The 22,658-nt window shown below is 43.0% G+C and overlaps 1 protein-coding gene across 1 annotated transcript in view; it reads left to right on the forward strand.

Moving 5' to 3' along the window:
• Positions 1-22,658, forward strand: part of LOC126263117 (endothelin-converting enzyme 1-like) — a 295,370-nt gene that overhangs the window by 243,836 nt on the left and 28,876 nt on the right. Inside the window, exons 12-15 of the mRNA XM_049960128.1 lie at positions 190-254; positions 6,881-7,000; positions 11,566-11,711; positions 20,644-20,802. Coding sequence (XP_049816085.1) covers positions 190-254; positions 6,881-7,000; positions 11,566-11,711; positions 20,644-20,802 — 490 coding nt within the window. The remainder of the gene's footprint in view (positions 1-189; positions 255-6,880; positions 7,001-11,565; positions 11,712-20,643; positions 20,803-22,658) is intronic.

Consider the following 22,658-nt stretch of genomic DNA (forward strand, 5'->3'; position numbering starts at 1 on the left):
ATATTGGGGGGGGGGGGGGGGGGAAGCGATCATTTTAATTGAAACTTGCTGTGTGGTATTGGTGGATAAATATGATATTGGAGTGCCTGTGTTGTTAAGACGTACTATGCAATGTTCCTTTGGACATGTATGCATGCACATTCTCCAGTATCAACACAAATTTCTATAATAAAATTATTTTTGTTGCAGATGGTCTCATTTCAAACTTCCATACCAGAGTACTGGCAATGTAATATATGGCCTTAACACAGTTGGTGAGTTTTTATGATTTTTCTTGTGCTATTGCTAAAATGAAACATTAATGTTATGGACTTAACTTTTTATCTTTCTTCAATCAGATTATTGCCAGATAGCAAATGTAACAGTATACTTGTAAACACACTGAACAACCATATGTATGGTTGTACCATACATACCAACCATATATATGTACCATATCTATCAAGCCGATTTCTACAGATACCAGTATTTGAATGCTGTCCCCTATTTTGACTGCAAGCTAGGTTGGAATCTTCCTACACGTCAGTCGAGGGGGGCGGGGGGGCTGAAGATAATGTAATAAATTTTCAAAACTGGTAGCCAAATAAAATAAGTTTGAAAATTAGATGACTGAAAGCTGTTTGATTTGACATCCTATATGTATGGTACTCTTAATTTTGTTTCAGATGGTTCAGTAAATTTTACAATCTTTTACTACATGTAGAGTTTGATATTGAGATTACTGATGACATATACTTATCTTGTGTGTGATTTTAGTCCAAATAGTCAGAAATAAAACAACACTTAAAACATTTGAAAGTTGCAAATTTCTACACTAAACAAAGCAAAACCAATGTTTTAAAGAGCTGTAGATGTGAGGCACATGAGCAGAGATACATGTTAATTTGCTCAACTATTATTTTTAGTATGTGTGTACGAAAGATTCAAGCCTTAGGAGAACCATAAGCTTTCAAGTTGAATACATAACAACCTCTAATCATGGATAATTTCGAACAGTGGAAAGTCCTGGATGGAATAGCAACAATATGGGGAAGGATACCATATTTACTCGAATCTAAGCCGCACTCGAATCTAAGCTGGACCAGGAAAATGAGACTCGAAATCAAGGAAAAAAATTCCCGAATCTAAGCCGCACCTGAAATTTGAGACTCGAAGTTCAAGGGGAGAGAAAAGTTTTAGGCCGCACCTTCAAATCGAAACAAAGTTGGTCCATTGTAATATGAGACACAATTTAGGTCAAATGAAAGACGATACAGCTACAATAGTTTGGTTCGAGTCATAAGCTTAGCAGTTATGCTATGCGTCAGACACTTTCCTTTTTCACGTGCTTCGTCTGGTTTGAATCGATTGCTTATTTTGCTTTGATCTGATAAGTGCCGTTTTCTTTGTTATAGGTGTTTATGTCACTCTAAGCTGAAAATGCATTACTGTACTGCGTCATGCATTGTTTGTCGCATTCTGATAGTGCGTGTTTACGGCCTGTCGCTGCCCGCGGCATGGCTTGCTTTCGTGTGCGCTACCACCGCTTACAATTAAAAAAAGAGAGGAATTGTCTCATTAGTGAAACAATGGCAAGTGACTACTACTTGTTGTTACTTATGCTGCTGCTTTCTTTGATAATGATCAACAAGAACCAAATAACAGACTGCGTATGATAGAACATGTTCTGAACGAGAGTTATCCGAAAATTTTTCTCCGTTTGAAAATCTTTGCGGCCGCTTCTTTAGTACATCAAATTCTGAACAGAAATTAGTCATTTTAGATTTAAAAATCTAGTAAGTTGCCGTGCTTCATTTCTGACTGTATCACTATTAGGCATAAGAATAATATGAATATAAACATGACACGATACGTATATTCTTCCGCGTTTGCTGTTGTCTCACTCTAGTTTCATACTTTATTAGGCAGACAGGATTTAAATGAGATAGCAGCAAACATGAAAGAATACATGGCAAAATGTTTATATTCGTATTATTCTTATGGTGAAGAGAAAACTGCACATGATTCACATTTCATCAGGTTCCTATTAGCAACAGTCTTGCCAGTCGGATTTTCGTAGTACATTGAAATTCTGCTAATTTCGAAGATGAACAATACAGAATTTGTATTTACTTCATTGGATAATGTATGAAAATGGAGTGGTCGAAACTCGGGGTGGAGAAAAAAAAGCTCGTCTTCCACCTTTTTTTTTTTAAGTTATTAACTGACGCAGAAGTTTTGGCGCCAGTATTTATCTCTGTGCCTACAAAGCATGCCTGTGTAGCGCTACATATATTCGACGGCAGAAGTTAGTTGTGGTGGCACCTACCAACATTTTTCAGAACTTCCGCTTGCTTTGCACTCGATTCTAAGCCGCAGGCGGTTTTTTGGATTACAAAAACCGGAAAAAAAGTGCGGCTTAGATTCGAGTAAATACGGTAGATTGCTACTCACCACGTAGAGGAGGCATTGAGTGCCAGACAGGCACAAAGAAAAAGAGTGGTAGAAATTTTCAGCTTTCAGACTATGTCCTGATGTTAAACATCAGTGTTGTTAAACATCATTCAGTACCCACAAATAACAGAAATAGAACATTACTTGTAACTCTCTCACTTGTTGTTTCTCTGTGCTGAAAACTTCAGTAATTCCTCCATTTGTAGTCTATAGCTATCTCATATCTGTATCCTTTCTATTCACTGCTGTAAGCAATTGCATTTCAATTTCAGACCCTTAAATTGGTAAAACACAGAAGGAACATAATAGATTAAGACCAACTGAATGCCTGAAAATCACTTATAACCATACTGGCACTAACATAGTGAGTAACCAACACATTACAAAGATGTGTAAAATAAGGAAATGGCGTAACTCAGCTATAGCAGACTGATGTATGGGACATAGATGCAGATAACAGGAAGCAGTAGTCACAATAGCTTTCAAGCTCCTTCTAGCAAAAGTACACACACACACACACACACACACACACACACACACACACACAAGCTGAAACATTCAATCATGTGGCAAGACCAATCGTAAATAAATAGGTGGAGGTGGGGGAGAGGTAGGAAAGGACGCATGAGGCAAGGAGGTGGTAGCATGACTGTGTGAGACAAGTATTTTGAAAAATGACTCAGCAGCTGCTCAATAAGGTGAAAGGAGTTGAGAGGATTGAGCATATAAGAGGTATAGTAGAGAGAGGGGAGGGGAGGGGAGAGGAGAGGGACCTCAAGATGAAGAGGGAGTTTGGGAAAGGAGACAGAAAGGTAAAAGGGTGGAAAGGGGGTGAGAGAGAGAGAGAGAGAGAGAGAGAGAGAGAATAATCACATGGTTGAGGGGGTGGGGGAGGGGGGGGGGCGGGGCAGAGAATGCAGTGCACGATATGGATAGGGAAAGAGTGTGGTGTAGACAAAAGAGAGAAGGGTAAAGGTAAGGTGAGGCAGTGGGAAAAAGGGGTTAGCAGAGGTTTAGGCCAGGGGGATTGCAAGAGTGCAAGATATGATGGAGAGACAATTCCCATCCATATAGTTAAGAGAACTATGAGCTGGAAGGAAGTATCCAAACTGTCCATATAATGAAGTAGCTGTTGAAGTCATTTGTGTTGTAGTGTACAGCATGTAAGGCAACTGAATGGTCAAGTTTCTGCTTTCACATGTGGCCCTGCCTTTTACTGGGTGGGAAATGCCTGTGACTGGACTGTGGTAGGGTGTGGTGGGTTGGTGTATGAGCCAGGCCTTGCATCTGGGCCAGACAGAAGGGAATGTTCATGAGGTGCAGGTTTGGGAGCAGGATTGTAATAGGGATGGACAAGAATATTTTGTAGGTTGAGTGGGCAAAATATCCCGCATCTCAGGGCACAATGAGATGTAGTCAGAGGCCTGGTGAAGGATGTTATTCAACTTTTTAAGGCAAGGATGATTTGAGTGATCAGAGGAGTGCTGGTCTGTAGCTGGGTAACAGGGTTTCTGGTGTCAGAAGAGGAACTAGTGTGGAGGATCTGTATATGGATGAGCTAGAGTGTCTGTCAGTAACGGCTCTGATAAGGTTATTGGTATATTTAGTAAACCCTATTTTCCATGGCAGATGCAGTGTTCACAGGTGGTGGAACTGCAAGGAAGAGACTTTTTGTTATGGATTATGCATCAGCTGTCAAAATGGAGGTACTGTTAGTGGCTGGTGCACTTGATGTGAACAGACTATTTATGCAGCCATCTGAGAAATGGAGATTGACATCTAGGGTGGTGGCTCATTGAATTGAGAAGAAGCAGATAATGTAGTTGTGAGAGTAGGTGTTGAGATTATGGGGGAAAGAGCAGAAGTTACCCCTGCCCTGAGTCCAGACCATGAAATTACCAGTAATTCTGAATCACACAAGGGGTTTTAGGTGTAGACTGGATAGAAAGGCTTCCTCCAGCTGGTCCATAAGGAAGTTAGTACAGGATGGTGCTGTGTGAGTATCAATGGCAGTACCACACATTTGTTTATAGATTAGGCCTTCAAAAGTGAAATAATGGTGAGCAAGGGTATGGTTAGTTATGAGGATTAGGAAAGAGGTGGTGGGTTTGGTATCAGAAGGACATTTAGAAAGCTAGTGTTCCATGAACACAAGGTCATGGGTATTGGAAATGTTGGTCCACAGTAACTAACAAGCAGTGTGGTGGTAATGGAACAGGAACTATGGAAGTATGGCGAAGGAAGTAAGAAGTGTGTTGAATGTAGGATTGGAGGCTGTAGTCAATAGTTTGGAGGTATCAGTCGGTAAAGGCAAAGTTTCATTCTGTGGGAGCATTGTACCTAGCTACAATGGGTCAACCAGAAGGCAGACCTGTGAAGTTGGTTTGTGGAGTTTAGAGAGTAGGTAAAAGGTAAGAGAGTGGGGGATTGCTGGTTTGAGGAGGAAGATGCATTCAGGTGTAAGCCTTTGGGATGGACCTGAGGCTTTGAGAAGCTACTGAATGCCATATTGTATTTCTGGGATGGGACTGTGGTCATAAAGTTTGTATACACAGGTGTCGGAAAGTTGGTGAAGACCCTCAGTCACGTAGTTTGTATGATTCATGACAACTGTAGTGGAATCTTTGTCTGTGGGAAAGATGATAAGGTTGGATTGAATTGCCAGAAAGGTAACAGTATAAATTATGAATATCATTATAGAACATGTTAGTGAGTTTTTGTATTTAGAGCAGTTGAACCCAATGACTGGGTCAAAAGCTGAGTGAGGCTCTCTGAGAAATGGAGTCATGCATATTTGGAATCAACAGGTGAGACAAGAAACTGAACTAATGGATCAAAGAACAGACTGAAATGGAAATGGAGGTTGGCAATACATATAGTCAGGAGAATGGGTAGTAGATGGTAGATTAACCAAACAATGTCTTTACCACATTCCAAAACGTAAGGAAAGACTAAGACGATGACCTAATAGGAGGTGCGAGATAGTATTAAAAAAATTGCATGTATAAAACAGATTTTCCTCAAAAAGTATCAGTAACCTCACAATTAAACTTACATTAAGATGAGAATTTAAGATAACGGGCAGTGACTAATTGTTGTGTACATAGCTCCGCGTAGTCAGCGTGTACACAACTTTCCCACTAGAGCACGCCCCGCTAAGCACAACAGCACAGGTGCAGCGCTCGTCCATCTCCGCACTACGAGATGGTGCTATCATAGAGATGGACCAAATTCTGCTTCCACTGATCTGCATATTAATATGTAACGCAGCCAATGAGATAGCTGCTAACGTAGAACCTTTTCTCCTCGCGAATCACACTCGCATAGTAAAACCTGAACGCTCTAGGTATTATAACGAGTTAACAGACCTCTGATTAGTCAATCTGCATTAGTTTGCATCAGTCTGTACCAGTATATAGTCAAGTTTCAGTCTGTGCCTAATAAGATTATCATATTCCTGTACATAGCCATGAAGAGAAATGTATAGACACTTTGTCAAGTATCAGAGATATGTGAGAATAAGATTAATGTACCAAGACCAAAGGAACTTCAGATTGTCAATCATAAACAGCATCCAGAATCAAGTTACGTAATATCTATGATTTTTATTATTTTAATAAATGTGTGTGAAAATTAATCAAGTTCTGTTTAAAGTTGGTCACCGTCAATCTGCTACTCTAAGCGTGCAAGTGGCATTTCTATCGTCTGACCTAACAGCAGAAGATAAACACGCCACAATAAGACCACGAGACATATTGCTGACACTCGCCTACTTTGTTAGTGCGACAAGTCAACTAATCTGATGGTGTGTGTACCGGAGGTCTTACAGTACGCACACCACACTAATGTAGCTGGGAAAGTATCAGATTTTGTCAAAGTAAAAGATCATCTTATTATTTTTTTACTGATATTTTAAGTTTATTGTACACAGATTATGCCTTTTATTAATGATATAAGCAAACTTGTGTCAATGGCAGTCATTAGTTTTGCATACAGATTATAACAGCTGTTCCTGTCTGTTACTGAACTTCTCAGCTCATTCCTCATCCTCAGCTGTTGTCTGTCATCATGAGATCTATGTACTAACAAGGTGGTGCAGTAGTTAACACACAGGACTTGCAGTAAAGATTTGTTTTTAAATTGTTGTCCAGTTATTGTGATTTAGATCACCCCTTGGTTTTCCTAACTCACCCAATGATTCATCATTAAGACCTTGGCTAATTTCCCTTCTGTCCTTATCAGATGAGCTACTACTTTGTTTCCTTTGGTCCTGATGCCAGCTGAACACTGAATTCCAACCTCCATTTCTTATTTCTGGACATTGGTGGAACTCTGTAGGTGCATCAGGGAATGAATGAGTTGATGAAAGTTTGATTAAAGTGTCGTCATTGTCATGTGCATTTGTAAATCTCTGAATAACCAAAATCATTCAAAATTTATGTTTCAGTTATTCCAATTGGACTTCTGTCAAAATTTAGTAATGATGCTCCACTTCCAAAATACATTAACATGGCAGGAGAAGGTCTTGTAATGGCACATGAACTTGCACACATGTTTGATTTTGTTGGTAAGTGAATTATAGTTATGCATTTTTGCCCTCTAATAAATGTTAATGTAGTTTTGTAGTTATGCAGTCTCCACTGGTTCTCCAGTTCAGTACATATAACCGTATTAAAACTGTTTAAGACTCTTACTACAGATGGCTTGTAAACTATTGGTACTACAGACTAGTGTGTTTTCTAATTCACTACTGTGACACAACATAAAAAGCGCTGTTAAACACAACATTCATTAACCTGAAAGTCTGGAATTCAACTCCATTTGTGTGTATATAGCCCTCCCCCTTCTTGCTTACTGCATATACAGTAGAAAAATATTAGATTTGCACCCATCAAGATGAACCTGTTCAATTTCAGAGCTGAAGCATGTCATTAGCAGGTAATGGATTCAACTACTAGTTTCAAATTATGTCTGTTTGACTATCTGTGTGTGCAATTTATTCGACAACCAATCAGATGTTCTCAAGAGTGAATTGCCTTTGCCAAACTGTGGCCTAAAGTAGATTCAACCATGCTTTGGCACAAAATCCTACTGAGCACAATGTGTCTGATTCCAATGGCTTCATCACAACACATGTTATGTGGGTCCTTCCCAACTTCATCAGCTTCCCTGAATTACATAAATGGAAGATGTTCTTGCAACACATACTTTGATCCCTTAATTGTCCTGACCTCAATCTCTGCTAGATCCTGCTCCACACTCATGTCAAACCCTGCCACCTGACCCTAATGTCAACCATACTGGTATCATACTCTCTTCTCCACAATTTTCCTCTTGTCTGTTCTATTTACACCTCCCAATCCACTCCTCCACTGGGCATTGTGCTCATCTCCCACTGCCTGCTTCTGGCAGGAGCTCACTGGAACTGCATTTTATCCTGCAGATTTGATGTCTCTTTCTTCCAGCCATCAACCACCCTACTTCAGTACTAACTGCTGTACCCTCCCTTTTTTCTACCCTCACCAACTTGATCTGACACGACCCCTCATCTGAGTCAAGCTGCAGTGCTGGCGTAATGTTGTCAGCCTGGACATTGTAACTGTAGAAATGTATGCATTGCATATGAACTCTATAGATCTGAAGAAGAATTTGTCTAATAGCCAGCAAAGTTCTCACTCTATTTATTGTGCCTGTCAACAATTCAGCAACTCAGCTATTCAACACATTCTTATCTCAAATTGTTTATATTCTACTAAGGACTTTTCATTACTATATTTTTCCATAAAATATATTTGTTTTATATTACTTTTTTGAATTCAAAAGTAACCATGGCAGTATTATCTTTTTATTGATGTTTGGAATCTTTGACAAAAGAAATCATGTGCAAACATTGGTTATTATTTGCATCATTTCTGTGGCACATCTATGAGAAGTTTGTAAACTACCAGCATATGGACAACATTTAATGATATCTCTTGCAATCAATTTATTAACTGATATCAAATGAATGTCTTACACATTTAACAGAAACACTGATAGAAGGTGTTTATTTTCTTAGTCTGTTTCTTAGCTGCTGTCAACTTAGTAATTGTATACTGCGCATTTAAGTAAGTGAATGAGTAAATCATGAACAAAAATAATGATATTTGCACTGAAAGTGTGCATAATTATAGTGGCTATAATGGTGTAGTGAGTAGAGCACTTGATTTTGGCTGTGGAGGAAGGGTTTTTGCTTGTTCCAGTCCCTCCAGAATGGCCCCAAGTCCACTCAACCTACTGTCAAATAAGTACAGGGGATCTTTCTTGAGCATTAAAATGTAGCTGGACAATGGCAGACCACCCTCATTTCCTGTTGCTATGGTGACAAAAGGCTGCACTCTGGCTACAGTCAGCCCAATAGCATGATGATTGAATTGCACTACAGATGTTATCTTTTTTAAAATTTAATTATAAGCAATTATAACAGGAATTTGCAATCACAGGATATATATAATTTATAGCAGATGTGATAAATAGGGTCAGATTTTTGTTTATATCTGGAATCTATAATAACATCATGTTTTGAATTTTCTTTATTTGGCAGAAACATAATAAAAAAGCATAGCATGAAGTATTGTAAAGGAAAACTATTTAAAAAGTGTCAGTAAATCTAAGATAAAAAAACTAGTATGCCAGAGTGACAGATGTCTGTCAGTAGACTTACAGAAAGACACATGAGATGACTAGTACTTACCTAGCAGGTAAAACTCCAATGAGAGGCAATAGAACACATAAACACAGGTTCTCCTAGCTTTAGAGAGGAATAGTTAAGTGTATGGGTTTGAACTAAGTCAATGGAGTACAGCAAGAAGCACAGGCTAAAAGGGATTCATTTTGTTGGAGAATGGAGAGAAGCAGAAATAAAGCAAAACTCCTAAGACAGAGAACAAGATTAAGAATAGCATATAAATAAGCACTATGTCAGATTCAGCTCAGATGCTGAAGGGAGAGATGGAAAAAGAAGTAAAGGTGGATTAGAAGGGAAAAGATGGAAAAAATACTGAGTAAAGAAAAAAGGCAGCTTGAGTAGAGAAGAGTAAATAAGTTAATAAGAAAAAAAAAAAAAATCTGAGCAACACCATCGAGGAATAAAAGGGGAGAAAGGCTGTTTTGGAGAGAAAGTTCCCATCCTTCAGTTCTGTGAAACTAGTTCTCATGGGAGGATCCAAATGCATGTGTGCTATAGTAGATACTCAGGTCTCTTGTGTCGCACTGTAGCAGAGCAAGGTCAGTGAATGGGTACTGGACATTTGCAAGGCAAACATTTAATTTGCATCCACTCATGTGTTCTGACAGTTTGGTGACATTTGTCCATATATGGAGAATTAAACAGTAAACACATGTCAGCTAGAAACCATAAGTAATTTTGCGTGTCTCTAATACTGTACATTTTTTCAGTGGTAGTGGTAGTGTGCAGCTGCCTGGAGCAGGTAGTACAGTGGGAATTGTGATATCAAGGGAGAAATGTTTGAGAGCACACCACACAGTAACTTAGAAACTGATGCAATAGATAGTAACAGTGGTGTGGGGCACTCTGCATGTAAGTCCAGAGCCAGCAGGGATTGTGAACATGAAGAACTGTGCTCAGCACACTGCTTGATGAACCATTCGAGATAAAGATGTAAATGCACTGACCCACTGACAGTTTGCATTCACCTATAAAGCTTTCAGCTAAGCATCACAGTTGTATTGCCTCACTTTTGGTCATTGATTTGGGTATAATTTGGAATTTAAGCACTTTGCTCATGGAAACATTTGCTTTTGTCTGCAGGTAGTTTGGCTTGTAATTTTCCTCCTCAACTTGCAGTTTCCCATATGAAGTATCTATATCCCTTATCTGGATTGCTGTTAAATTTGAAAATTATCATAGATTTCCTGTACTCAGTCTATTGGTCAGTTTTTGTGGATTTATGTATTTGTTCTCAACAACTACTTCATGGAACTTACTGCTTAAGCCTATAATGGATGATTTGCATTATTGTCTTACAAGCAAGATACTGCAAGGGCTGCAGGGGTGGGAATCTTGGAGTATAAGAGAAAAAAAGGAAGATTGGATTTAATGTTCTGCCAACACTGTGCCATCAGAGATGGAGCACGAGCTCAGATTACAGTAGGATGACGAAGGAATATGGCTATGCTTTTTTCAAAGGAACCATACTGGTATTTGCCTGAAAAAAATTACAGTAATCATGGAAGACCTAAATGTGGATTATCAGATGGGGACTCTTCTCAAATGGGAGTCTAGTTTGCTAACCACAGCACCACTTCACTCGGTTTTTGGAGGAGTTATGTTTGTTTGGAACCTTATATTGTTTGACAAGCATAAGATAATTAAGTTTCAGATAACCCAAAATTAAAGTGGACTTGAGACTGTTACTGGTCATAAACTTGTAGAAATAAGGAATACCAACAGCACTATTTTCTGTAAAATATTTTGACATTAGTTTGTGTAGGGGGTCTGAGGATGACACTAATCTAGTGTCAAAACTGATCATGTAATTAATATATTAAAATAAAAGGTACAGCAGTTGGTATTCCTTATTTCTACAAGGAGAAGTTTAGGAGTGCAATGAAAGGCAACAGCCAATGATTTGAGGTGGATGTCAGAAAGAGATAATTTCATTTATGTTCTGAGAAGTGCGAATATCTTTTTGTTCTACCTTTTTATTTATGTACTGAGAGGTGTGAATACTGCCATCTAAAAAAAGTTAGGCAAATTGTAATAATAAATGCACCAGCTTTTTGAAGGTCAGTTTTTCTTTTATAGAATGAACATCCATTACAGTTTACCATACCTGCCTATATTCACTGATTTATGCACATTAGTGGCTCACTCCACAGTACTAGAAGTTCTTATTCATGTAGAGATTTGCAAAATACAACTATCTATTAATATTTGGTTCTAGAGCCTGGATTCTCATGAAGTGAAAGAGATTTGACTAGCATAAGTAAATCAAATAGCCACCTTTTTACGCTAAATACATATCTTGCCAGAAAATACAAGTTAAATTGTAATAAGCATAGCATCAGACTTCCAAAAATCTTTTTGAAACTGTTCTTTCTCTTATTGTCTTTGTTTATTTATGCTTTTAGGTATGAAGCGAGAGTTTCATGAAGAACATTTAAAACTCAGTTCTCACTCAAATTCAATATTCAAGGAAATGGAAATGTGTATTAACACTGAATATGATTTCAAAAAATCTCATCCAGCAGAGGATGGAAATCTCATTGTGTTTCAGGTAAGCACTAAGTGTTTAGTATGTACAGTTTTATTACAAACAACCAAGTGTACAGTAAATACAGTTGCTCTGACAAAGCACCAAAGTCTATGCACACACATGGAAGCAGCAGTGGGAAAATATTTCAGGCCAGTAGCAAGCAAATTCGTCATCATGGAGGTATCCTAATCAACAGGGAGAGCCTCCACAAAGCACGAATGATGTGAGAGAGAGCAGTTGGTGCTTCTAACTTGGAGCTGTCCACACTCAGCCAGTCGTGGTGCTGGCAGCAAACAAAGCAGGTGCTCTTTTCTTGGTCTCCTGCCAGAAGTGCTAAATGTGAACTCTACAGTCACTATGGTGGCAGTGGAAGTGAGCATGCCACCACATCTCTCCCCCACTCTGGGTAACTGTTGTTGGTGGACAAAAGCAAGAGGCCAAATGGGTGGGACTACTGCTGGAGACTTATTGGTTGGCTGAGCAGACCACGAGGTCCATCCTGATGACTTTGTGGCAGTTGCAGACGCACTATGGCAGATGTGTTTTGACAGTGTTTGCCTCCGTTGGCTTCCAGTGAAATGTGACTTCCACTACACCGGACAGTCAGCCGTCTCTGGCCTACTGGAGCATATGGCTGGAAGTGGCCTGGATGATGGCAAACTGTGTATCAAATGACACCTTGTGTCCTGGAAGCATAGAAACTGCACCATTGGCAAAGTGGGACAGGTGCAGAGATGACTGGGGAGAAGCCGCCAGTGGCATCCAGGCAGCCACTGTCAAACATCAGCAGAGGGCTCAAAGCAGTTGATGGCCACATCTCGACATCATCAGTGCCCAATAGCTCCTCAATCCCCTGAAGGGAGTGGCACTTGCAGGTGGACTCCCAATTGGCATCTGCTGTGACAAGAGGCACAGTGAGTTGGTGCCTCAATAAGGGCACAACTGGTTCTGATGGCAGGAGAGCAACACCTGCTGATGTCTATGGTGAACATTTACTGACCATGCATTGCTCACACCCTTACTGTAACTCCTTGCTAGCCCCTGACCAAAAGTGCATGCTCAGACAGGGGCACTAAGAACATGTCACAAAGGACACGAGCGCACCTCAAGCCGTGGCACAGGGCAAATAAGGTGCAGCAGTCTGGGGTTGTCAGCCATGGAGAATCTTCGCCATGCTTCTTCCTTGCAGTGGTGTGGTCCTGTAGGTACTGAGAAATAAAGACAGTGCCAAGTCCATTGAGAAACCCGGAAGCACTTTTTTAAGTGCATCTGTCAGGTGTGCACCATATGCTCCCTCTCACCATTTGATTGTGGGTAAAATGGTGTGAATGTGAGGTAGGCAATACCATTTCATATGCAGAAATCTTGAAACAATGCCAGTATGAATTGCAAGGCCATTATCAGAGGCAATCATACAGAGCAACCCTTCAATCATAGAGACATGAATGGGAGCTCTAATGGCAGCTTTAGTGGTGGTGGAGCACATGGGCAGGACATATGGGTAAGTGCATCAACCACCACCACCAACCACATACATAGGATAACAGAAGGGGCCTATAAAGGCGATATGGATCCAGTCCCACAGTTGATGTGGCATACACCACCAAACAAAAGTTCTTGGTGATGCCGCCTGCTGTTTGTCCTCACTCATACTCTGGTTGCCGCAGTGTAAGAGGACAAAAGTAGTAGCCCGCAGGGCCAGAGGGGTGATGACTCTGGACTCATTCCAGTCAGTGCTAAGGAGGTGAATACTGTTGACCATCAACACTCGATAATAGAGGAGAAAGTAGATGCAGAGCAGTCCAGACCCCTTAGTGGGCAGGCACTCGACCCAACCACTGCACACAAAATCAGCCACCTGTTGCAGCAAGGTATCTTGTCAGGTGACCTGCACTACACGGTTGCAGTAGCCACCAGAAAGATCATGGGAGGCGCACATTGGCACGGCAGTAGTGGCAGTAGTGGCCGCAAGTAAAGTCCCGTCCACCAGAGGGCACGCGAGAATTCGACTGCACCCTCTGCCGGCTGAACAACAACTACTCAGGCAGCACGGGCCGTGCCCAGTCAGTTTTACATCGGGCATGCCTGGGAGACAGTTCCCGGTTTACACTATGTGAAGTGGGACGGACAACGTGAATCGTGTTAATACACAATTGGCGACGAGTAGGGTCGTTCTTTCGCGTGTTGTATCATTATTCCAGTTTCGCAGCTTATCCACGTCATGGAGGATTTAGTGCGGGTTTTGGTTGAGCAGCAGACAGAGCTCATGGAAACCACGAAACAAGTGCTTCCGGCGTTACTCTCCACGTAGTCTGCTCCAGCGCCGTTCCCTCCTCCCTTTCCCCCATATGACGAGATGGTGGAGGATTGGGATGCATACGAACATCACCTTTGGCAGCATTTCCAGGCATTTCATGTTGCTGATGCGGAGGTATGTCACGCTCTTTTCTTGTCTTGGATATCTCCCTCACTGTATCAAGTTTTGCGGCAGCTGGCGCCATTGCAGGAACCCTCGTCCTTGTCTTTTGACGCATTGCGTTCATTGCTACCTTCCTATTATCGCTGCCGCACGCATATTGTGGCGGCTAGGGTCGAGTTCTATCAATACAAGAAACAGCCCCATCAGTCTTGCTGGGCGTGGGCTGCAAGTGTCATTTTGTCATGGAGCAGTTGCGAGAGTCGTATGCCCAAGTTATGGTGCGAGACGTCATTGTTCGTTCGGCCCCTGATAGGGAGGTCCGGCAATGGGCCCTGCAGTTGGAAGACCCTTCCCTTGAGGAAGTCCTGTCCATTGCTCAATCGTATGAAGTCTCTCATGCCGCAGGTCAACAGTTGGAAGCGTGGTACGACGTTGCGGCGGTTCAGGGCGGCCCGGCTGCCTCCACTGTGTCTGGGGTGGACGACATGCGGGCGGTACAATCCGGCCATTACGGCTGCTCCCGCAATATTTTTCGAAAATCGATCTTTCGGAGGCTTATCATCAGATACCACTTGATGAGGACTCCAAACGGCTGGTGGTCGTCAACACCCCGTTTGGCATTTACCAATACTAGCGGTTGTCCTTCGGAATATCCAGTGCCCCGGCGATATTTCAGCGTTATCTTGAGCGTGTCACGTCGACAATCCCTCATTGTATTAATTACCTGGACGACATAATTGTCACAGGCCGCAGTATGAAGGAACACCTGCACAACCTTCGAACCCTCTTTCTCAAATTCAGGTCCGTGAGACTGCATTGAAACCTGCGTAAGTCGAACTTCTTCCAACCATCCATTGAGTATGTAGGCTACACCATCTCTCGGCACGGCGTCCAGCCGTTAGGAAGTTTGGTCCAAGGTATCACCGACCTTCCGCAGCCCGCTTCACTGAAGGAGTTACAAGCTTTTTTAGGCAAGATTGCCTATTACCACCGGTTCATTCCCAGGGCTTCCACCATAGCCCGCCCCCTGTACTGCCTTCTGCGCAAGGGTGTTCCTTTTGATTAGTCGCCTGCATGTGAGCGAGCGTTCACCTCATTGAAGGGCCTCCTCACGTCAGCGCCTTGTTTGGCTACTTTTGACCCCAATAAGCCGTTGGTCCTGGCTACAGATGCTTTGCAGTATGGGGTGGGGGTGGTCCTGGCCCATCGCAATGCGGATGGCTCCAAGCAGCCACTGGTGTTTGCGTCTAAAACGCTTAGTCCCGCGCAGGCCCATTACTCCCAGGTGGAAAAAGAGGCTTTGGCCATTGTCTACGCTATTACCAAGTTTCACCCTTTCTTGTATGGCACTAAGTTTCAGTTAATCAGTGACCATAAGCCATTAATATCATTATTTGGCCCCGCCTCTCAGATTCTGGATAGGGCGGCCCACAGACTGTAGCGCTGGGCCTTGTTCCCCTCTAAGTATCATTATGACATTCATTTTCGCCCTACCAGACAACATGCCAACGCCGACGCCCTTTCCCATCTTCGGTGGGCCCGGAACCTAAGTTCGATCGGGAGGAGATTATGTGTTTTCATTTGGATGTGGCGTCCCGCCAAGTGGTTGATGGCTTCCTGATCACTAGTTCTAGAGTCGCCAGGGAAATGGCAGCTGACCCAGTTCTCCAGCAAGTAGTTCATCTCGTTCAGCAGGGATGGTCATCCCGACATCCAGGCCGAGCCTCAGACCCTCTTCATAATTATTTTGTTCTACGAGACCGCCTCTCAGTCTTGGAAGGAGTTCTCCTTCTGGCTACCGATGATACAGCTCCTCGCGTGGTTGTTCCTTCAAGTTTGTGAAGGGAGGTCCTCATGTTATTACATGAGGGGCACTGGGGTGTTTCCTGTACTAAAACCTTGGCTCACAGATATGTATACTGGCCCGGTATTGACAGAGAAATTGAGCACTTGGTGGCCACCTGTTCCCAGTGTGCGAGCCAACAGGCGTCTCGCAGGTCACCGTTCTCTTCATGGCCACCTGCAACCCAGGCATGGGAACGTGTTCACATAGATTTTGCAGGTCCATTTCTCAATGGCTTTTGGCTCCTTGTCATTGATGCTTATTCCCGATTCCCATATGTGGTTTGCTGCTCCTCGACCACTTCAGAAGTTACAATCCAGGCACTCGCAAAAATCTTTTCTATGGAAGGTCTGCCAGTCACCCTGGTATTGGACAATGGACCTCAGTTTATTTCGCAGACCTTCCAGGATTTTTGTAGGTGCTTCAGTATTCAGCATGTTTGCTCTCCCCCCTTTCATCCACAGTTGAATGGGGAAGCCGAGCGCATGGTGCGCACATTTAAGACGCAGATGAAAAAGTATGTGCATGAATTTCCTGCGGAGGAGGCGTTGACATTTTTCCTGACGGCATACCGGACCACACTGATGGGAGAACGCAGCCCCGCAGAGCTCCTCCATGGGTGCCAACCTAGGACTCTGCTGCACGTCCTCTGGCCTGGTCCTCACCAGTCTTCGCAAAAAGGGGTACCCAGCTTTCCACTGGGTATGTTGGTCTGGGCACATGGGTTTGGTCACAATCCATGTTGGATACTGGCAGTGGTCCTGCACTGCAATGGCCACCGGCTCTATACCTTGCAGGCAGGGGACCAAGAGGTACGTCGTCACCAAAATCAGCTACGTCCACGTTTGGGTACCAACCCTCCGACCCCTCACGTGCCGGCTTCCCCATTGTCGGCACTTGTGTTGTTTTCTCAGGGTAAACTACCGCCCCTCCCACCTGTGACTCCGCCACACTGCGATGGTTCTCAGCCTTGGTGGCCTCCAGTAGCTCCAGCACTGGCATCGCCATCGTTAGAGATGCCCTGGCGAGAGCTGGCCCCCCTTGTAGGGCCAGTTTCTCAGAAGGCTGGTTCACCTGTGGTCGTGCCTTCCCCATCGTCCCTGCCACTGGGTCTTGCCCCTCCCGAGGTGGAACGGGATCCAGAGTTCGACAGCTTGTCGACCATTCTGTCCTGGGCTCCGGCGGTGGGACGATGGGGGCCTCTTCGTGTGGGTCACTTCCAACCATATTTGAACATTCCGGCTCGAGGGTTGGCAGATCCCCCCGACTCCAACATTCCAATGGACATGGAGGTCATCGCTACTGCACGACGCTCCATCTTCTGACACAGTGGATCACAGTGGCTTCACCCCCCGAAAGAGGAGGAGTGCAGTAGCCACCAGAAAGATCGCGGGAGGCGCACATTGGCATGGCGCATCACGGACAGTAGTGGCCGCAAGTAAAGTTCCGTCCACCAGAGGGCACGTGAGAATTCGGCCGTGCCCTCTGCCGGCGGAACAACAACAACTCTGGCAGCATGGGCTGTGCCCAGTCAGTTTTACATCAGGTATGCCTAGCAGACAGTTCCCGGTCAACACTATGTGAAGTGCGATGGACAACATGAATCGTGTTAATACAATGGTGACCCATCACTGGAAGTCTTTCCATCATGTGCTGCAAATGAGCATTGATCTGGCTTTGTTGAAATTCAGGTCGGTGTCCATGGGCAGATGCAACAATGCGTCTGCATTAGCATGCTGTACCATGGGTGTGTAATGAATCTCATAATCATATTAGTTCAAAAACAATGCTTAGCACTGGAATTGTTGTGTAATCCTGTCGGTAAGTTGCAAACGGGGGCTGGACAATACCACAAGCAGCTTATGGTCAGTGATGAGATGGAACTTGCTGCCATAGAGAAAAACAAGGATTATTCAGACAGTGTACATGATGGATAAAGCCTCCCTTTTCTGTCTGAGAATAATTGCATTGAATGGTAGCCAAAATTTTGCAGGTGTACATGGTAGGCTGTTCAGAGCCATGTGTTTATGTGAGCCGACACCACTCCAACCTTGTATTAGGAGCATCTACAGCTGGGACAAGCTAGGTACTGCAGTACAACAATGTCTTTAGCAGTGAATTTATGTAACTGAATGCTCTATCACAGTCTCCTTTTTCTTTTTTTTTGCAACTCACATTCAACAGGTGAGTTATATCCACATAGCCATGTGTTGTGTGTGGAACACTAACCTTTCAGCAGAAGAAAGGACAGCCATACACAATTTCAAAACAAATCCTGACCTGCTCATCCTACCTGCAGACAAAGGCTGCACCATTGTTGTTGTGAATCACTGTGACTACCTTGGCAGAGGGCCTTTGTCACCTATAACCTCTGCCAGAGTGGTCTCATCCCAGAAGTTCAACATAGCCTTCAATCCCTGCTTAAAGCGTAAGGCCCTCCCCAGAACTTCTCCCCTGAATCCATTTCCCTCCTCACCCCTATGACACCCCCCTCCCCCCCCCCCCCCACATACACACACCTTCTACATGCTCCCAAAAATCTGCAAACCCAACAATCCTAGATGCCCCATTGTTGCTGGTTTTTGTGCCTCCACTGGAAGAATTTCACCCCTCAAGACCAACACCTCTAACCAATTGTCCATAATCTAACATCTGACATCAGATACCAATCACTACCTTCACCAACTCTTCAACATCCCCACTTGTTTACCTCCTGGATCCCTATACCCCTACTCATAATTGTTGATGCCACTTCTCTATACACCATCACTCAAGTCCATGATCTTACTGCTGTTGAACATTATTTGTCTCCACGTCCTTCAGATTTCAAATACACTTCCTCATTCCTCATACACTTCACTAACTGTATCCTAACTCACAACTATTTTTCCTTTGAAGGGAAGGTATACAAACAAACCATGGCATGGCTATTGGCACCCGCCTGGCACTTTTCTATGCCAACATGTTTATAGGCCATCTAAAGGAGGACTTTCTATCATTACAAAACTCCAAACCTCTAATGTGCTTCATGTTCATTGATGATATCTTCACACTCTGGACTCAGGGCCAAGACACCCTATTCTTAATCCTTCACAACCTCTACACCTTCTCTCTTATCCACTTCACCTGGTCATCCTCAACCCAGAGTGACACCTTTCTGGACATTGACCTCTTTCTCTCTGATGGCTCCACCCACACCTCTGTCCACATTAAATCCACCAACTGCTGTCATCCCTTCCACATCAAAAAATCCTTCCCATACAGCCTGGCCACCTGGAGATTACAGGTCTGCAATGACAAGAACTTCCTTGCCCAGAGTCCTGAGTCTCTCACCAAGGCCTTCACAGACAGGCACTATCCTCCGGACCTAGTCCACATACAGGTCTCCCATGCCTTTTCCCTATACACCCCCCAGTCCTACCACCACCCTCAAGAACCAGGTACCAAGGAGTGCCCTATTTGTCAACCAGTACCACCCCAGACTGAAACAACTGAACCACATCCTTTGGCAGGGCTTTGAGTACCTATCATCATGTCTTGAAATGAAGGACATCCAATGCAAGATCCTTCCCCCTCCTCCTAAAATGGTGTTCCATTGCCCACCCAACCTCCCCAACATCCATCACTATGCCTTTCCCAATTCCAGCCCCTTAGCACAGGGATCATATCCCTGCTGTGGAAGAGCGAGGTGCAAGACCTGCCCAGTCCACCTACTCAGCACTTCCTTTTCAAGTCCTCTCAAAGGCTTATCATACCCCATCAGAGACTGGGCCATTTATGAAAGCAGCCATGTCATATACCAGCTCTGTTGCACTCATTGCACTGCTTTTTTACGCTGGCATGCCTACCAACTAGCTGTCCACCAGGATGAATGGTCACTGCCAAAATGTGGCCAAGACAAAAGTAGATCACCCAGTGGCACAACATGCAGCTGAACATAACATACTTGATTTCAGTGGCTGCTTCACTGCCAAAGCCGTCTGGATCCTCCCCTCCCCAAGTGCACAGATGGGAGTTACTGTTAAAACACATTCTCTGCTCCTAAAACTATCCTGGGCCAACCTACAGTAACCTACTGTTCCCACATGCCCCATCCAACAGTTTCCACCCCCCCTCCCCTCACCCCGTCTGTTGTATCACCTCCTCCCTATTTCCCTCTTCCCCTCCTGCACCTTCCTTACGACAGTCTTCTGATACTGAGTCTTTTGGCAGTCCAGTCCCTGCATGCTCTACAACAGTACTTTTCTCCCCCCCCCCCTCTCCTACATCTGTACCCTGCTATCCCTGCCCCTTCCAGGCTGCTGTTTTCATTCAACATGACAGTCGCATTCTGCTCTCAGCTGCAGGAGATGGTGGTCATGTATGTATGAGGTGTACTTGCTTGGGTGAATGAATGTGTGTGTGTGTGCTTTCCAGAAGAAGGCTTTGGCTGATGCTAATGTGTAAGTGTCTTTTTGTTGTACCTATCTGCAACTCAACATGTCATCTTTACAGTGAGTTGCAGTCAGTCTTTCCCTTATGTTGTTAACTGTAATTTATAGTTGAAATTTTCTTACATCTTGTTTCATGTTGACGTGCACAGTCTTATCAGCTATTATAAATTCTTGTAGGTTCTGAAGAGCTATATTTTCTTATGACCATCATCTTGTTCTTTATGAGATATAGCACTGATACCTCTTGACTTATTTCAGACTAATGGTGCTTTATCTGCTAATGAGCGAATGGCAGATTATACTGGTGTGTTGATTGCCTACAGTACTTACTTAAAGCACTGGGGAGATTCTGAGGAGTTACTGCCATTAATTTCAAGTTGGACACCAGATCAACTTTTTTTCTTGCAGGCAACTCAGGTGAGTATTTGTGGTATTCTATTAAAGAGATGATAAAGTTTATGTGAATATGTGGTTTTGGAGGCTTTACTGTTTAATGTGATGTGATACTTTGACTTATAATAATATTTATAATTGAGGAGTGTGTTTAATTTTTGAATTCCTGTTTTATGGCTTAGTGAGAAGTTTGGTACAGTAATATTCTGTGATGATAAGACACAGGAATTGCATTGTTAAAGAATTTAAATGTAATTAACAGAGTAAGAGAGTGTCAGGAGAAGTTTTTATGCACATACATTCTTTTTCTGTAGGAGAACTTAAGAAATATGTGATGCCTTGGCACAGAGTACAATAAAAGAGAACAACATTTTGTGAGCATATTGGTTTTAATTGGAAATGGTAGCAAGACTCTTCAACAATCATTTTCAAAATGTAGCTGAGAAACTCGATACAGTCAGCTCAACAGAAAAAGCATTGCATCATATGTGATAATCAGTGCAACAAACATTCAATCAATCTGAGATTACTCCTGCTCCTCCTGTGAAATCAACAAAATAATGAACTCTCTTAAAACAAAAATTCTCAAGGGGTTGATAACACTTCAAGCAAAATATTAAAAGCCTGTGCTTATGGTGTAGCCACTGAACTTAGCCTTATATTTGATACATCACTTTATCAAGATATATTTCCAGGCAGACTAAAGTAAATGATTGTTAGACCCCTCTTTAAGAAAGGTAGTAGGATAAACATTAATAACTATCAACCTCTTTCAATAATAACTTCCTTCTCAAAGTGTTTGGAAAAGGCAATGTATTTAAGAGTGTTGGAACATAGTTGCAAATATAAGATTCTGAGCATTACGTTTTGGTTTCCAGGAGAGTGTCTCCATCCACTGACCACATTTCAAAATATCTCAAAATATCTAAATGAAATGTTTTCACTGACTGGGATTTTTTGTGATCTATCTGTGGCATTTAACTGCGAAAATCACGGCATTCTTTTGGAGAAGCTTAAAGTTTAAAGCCTTTGAGGTATAAGTGCTTCACTTAATACAGTGTGGACCAGAGGAAACGCATGTTTTTTGAACTGCTAGTACGCGGTGACGAGAGGGGGTATTGACCTTGAATGAATGTTGTCAGACTGCCCATACAATGCAGTTTCAGTCGCTATGGAGCATTTGAGTGTAGAGCATCATGTGTTCATTGTCGAGCTGTACTTTAGAAACAATGATTCTGTAGCCACAGTGCAATGTCTTTCCTGTCAAAATTTTAGAGTTGGATGTCGAGGTGCAGTGCCTGATTGAAATACTGTACTCGATGGGTTGCAGCGTTTAGAATTACTGGATCTGTAATGATAAATAATCCCCCTGTTCTTCTCCATCCATTTCATGCTCCAGAAAAAGTAGACCAAGTGAGAATGGCATGATGATCCTAAGTTTCACCCATACAAAATAATGATCGTCCAGCAGCTTAGTGAAGGGGATTTTTTGCAGCTCAGAGAGTTTTGTCACGTAATGGACAAAATTTTTACGGAAGATGCAAATCCTACAGTATTCATGAGTGATGAAGCATATTTTCATGTAGACGGTTATGTCAGCGTTCAAAATTGCTGGTACTGGCTGCCAGAGAACCCACATGATTTACACCAAAGACCTCTCCACAGTTTAAAAGTAACAGTGTGGTGCTGCATTTCAATGATGGGGATTGTTGGATCCTATTTTTTTTTGAAGAGGGAGGAACTGCAGTTACTGTGACATCAGTGTGCTATGTTAAAATGTTAAACAACTTTCTTCATCCAGAACTCAAAAGGCGTCAAGTGGACATCAGAGAAATACGGTTTTAGCAGGATGGTGCCACAGCTCACATGGCGAGAGCCTT

This window comes from Schistocerca nitens, chromosome 6, assembly GCF_023898315.1.
Source record: "Schistocerca nitens isolate TAMUIC-IGC-003100 chromosome 6, iqSchNite1.1, whole genome shotgun sequence".
Lineage (NCBI taxonomy): Eukaryota > Metazoa > Arthropoda > Insecta > Orthoptera > Acrididae > Schistocerca > Schistocerca nitens.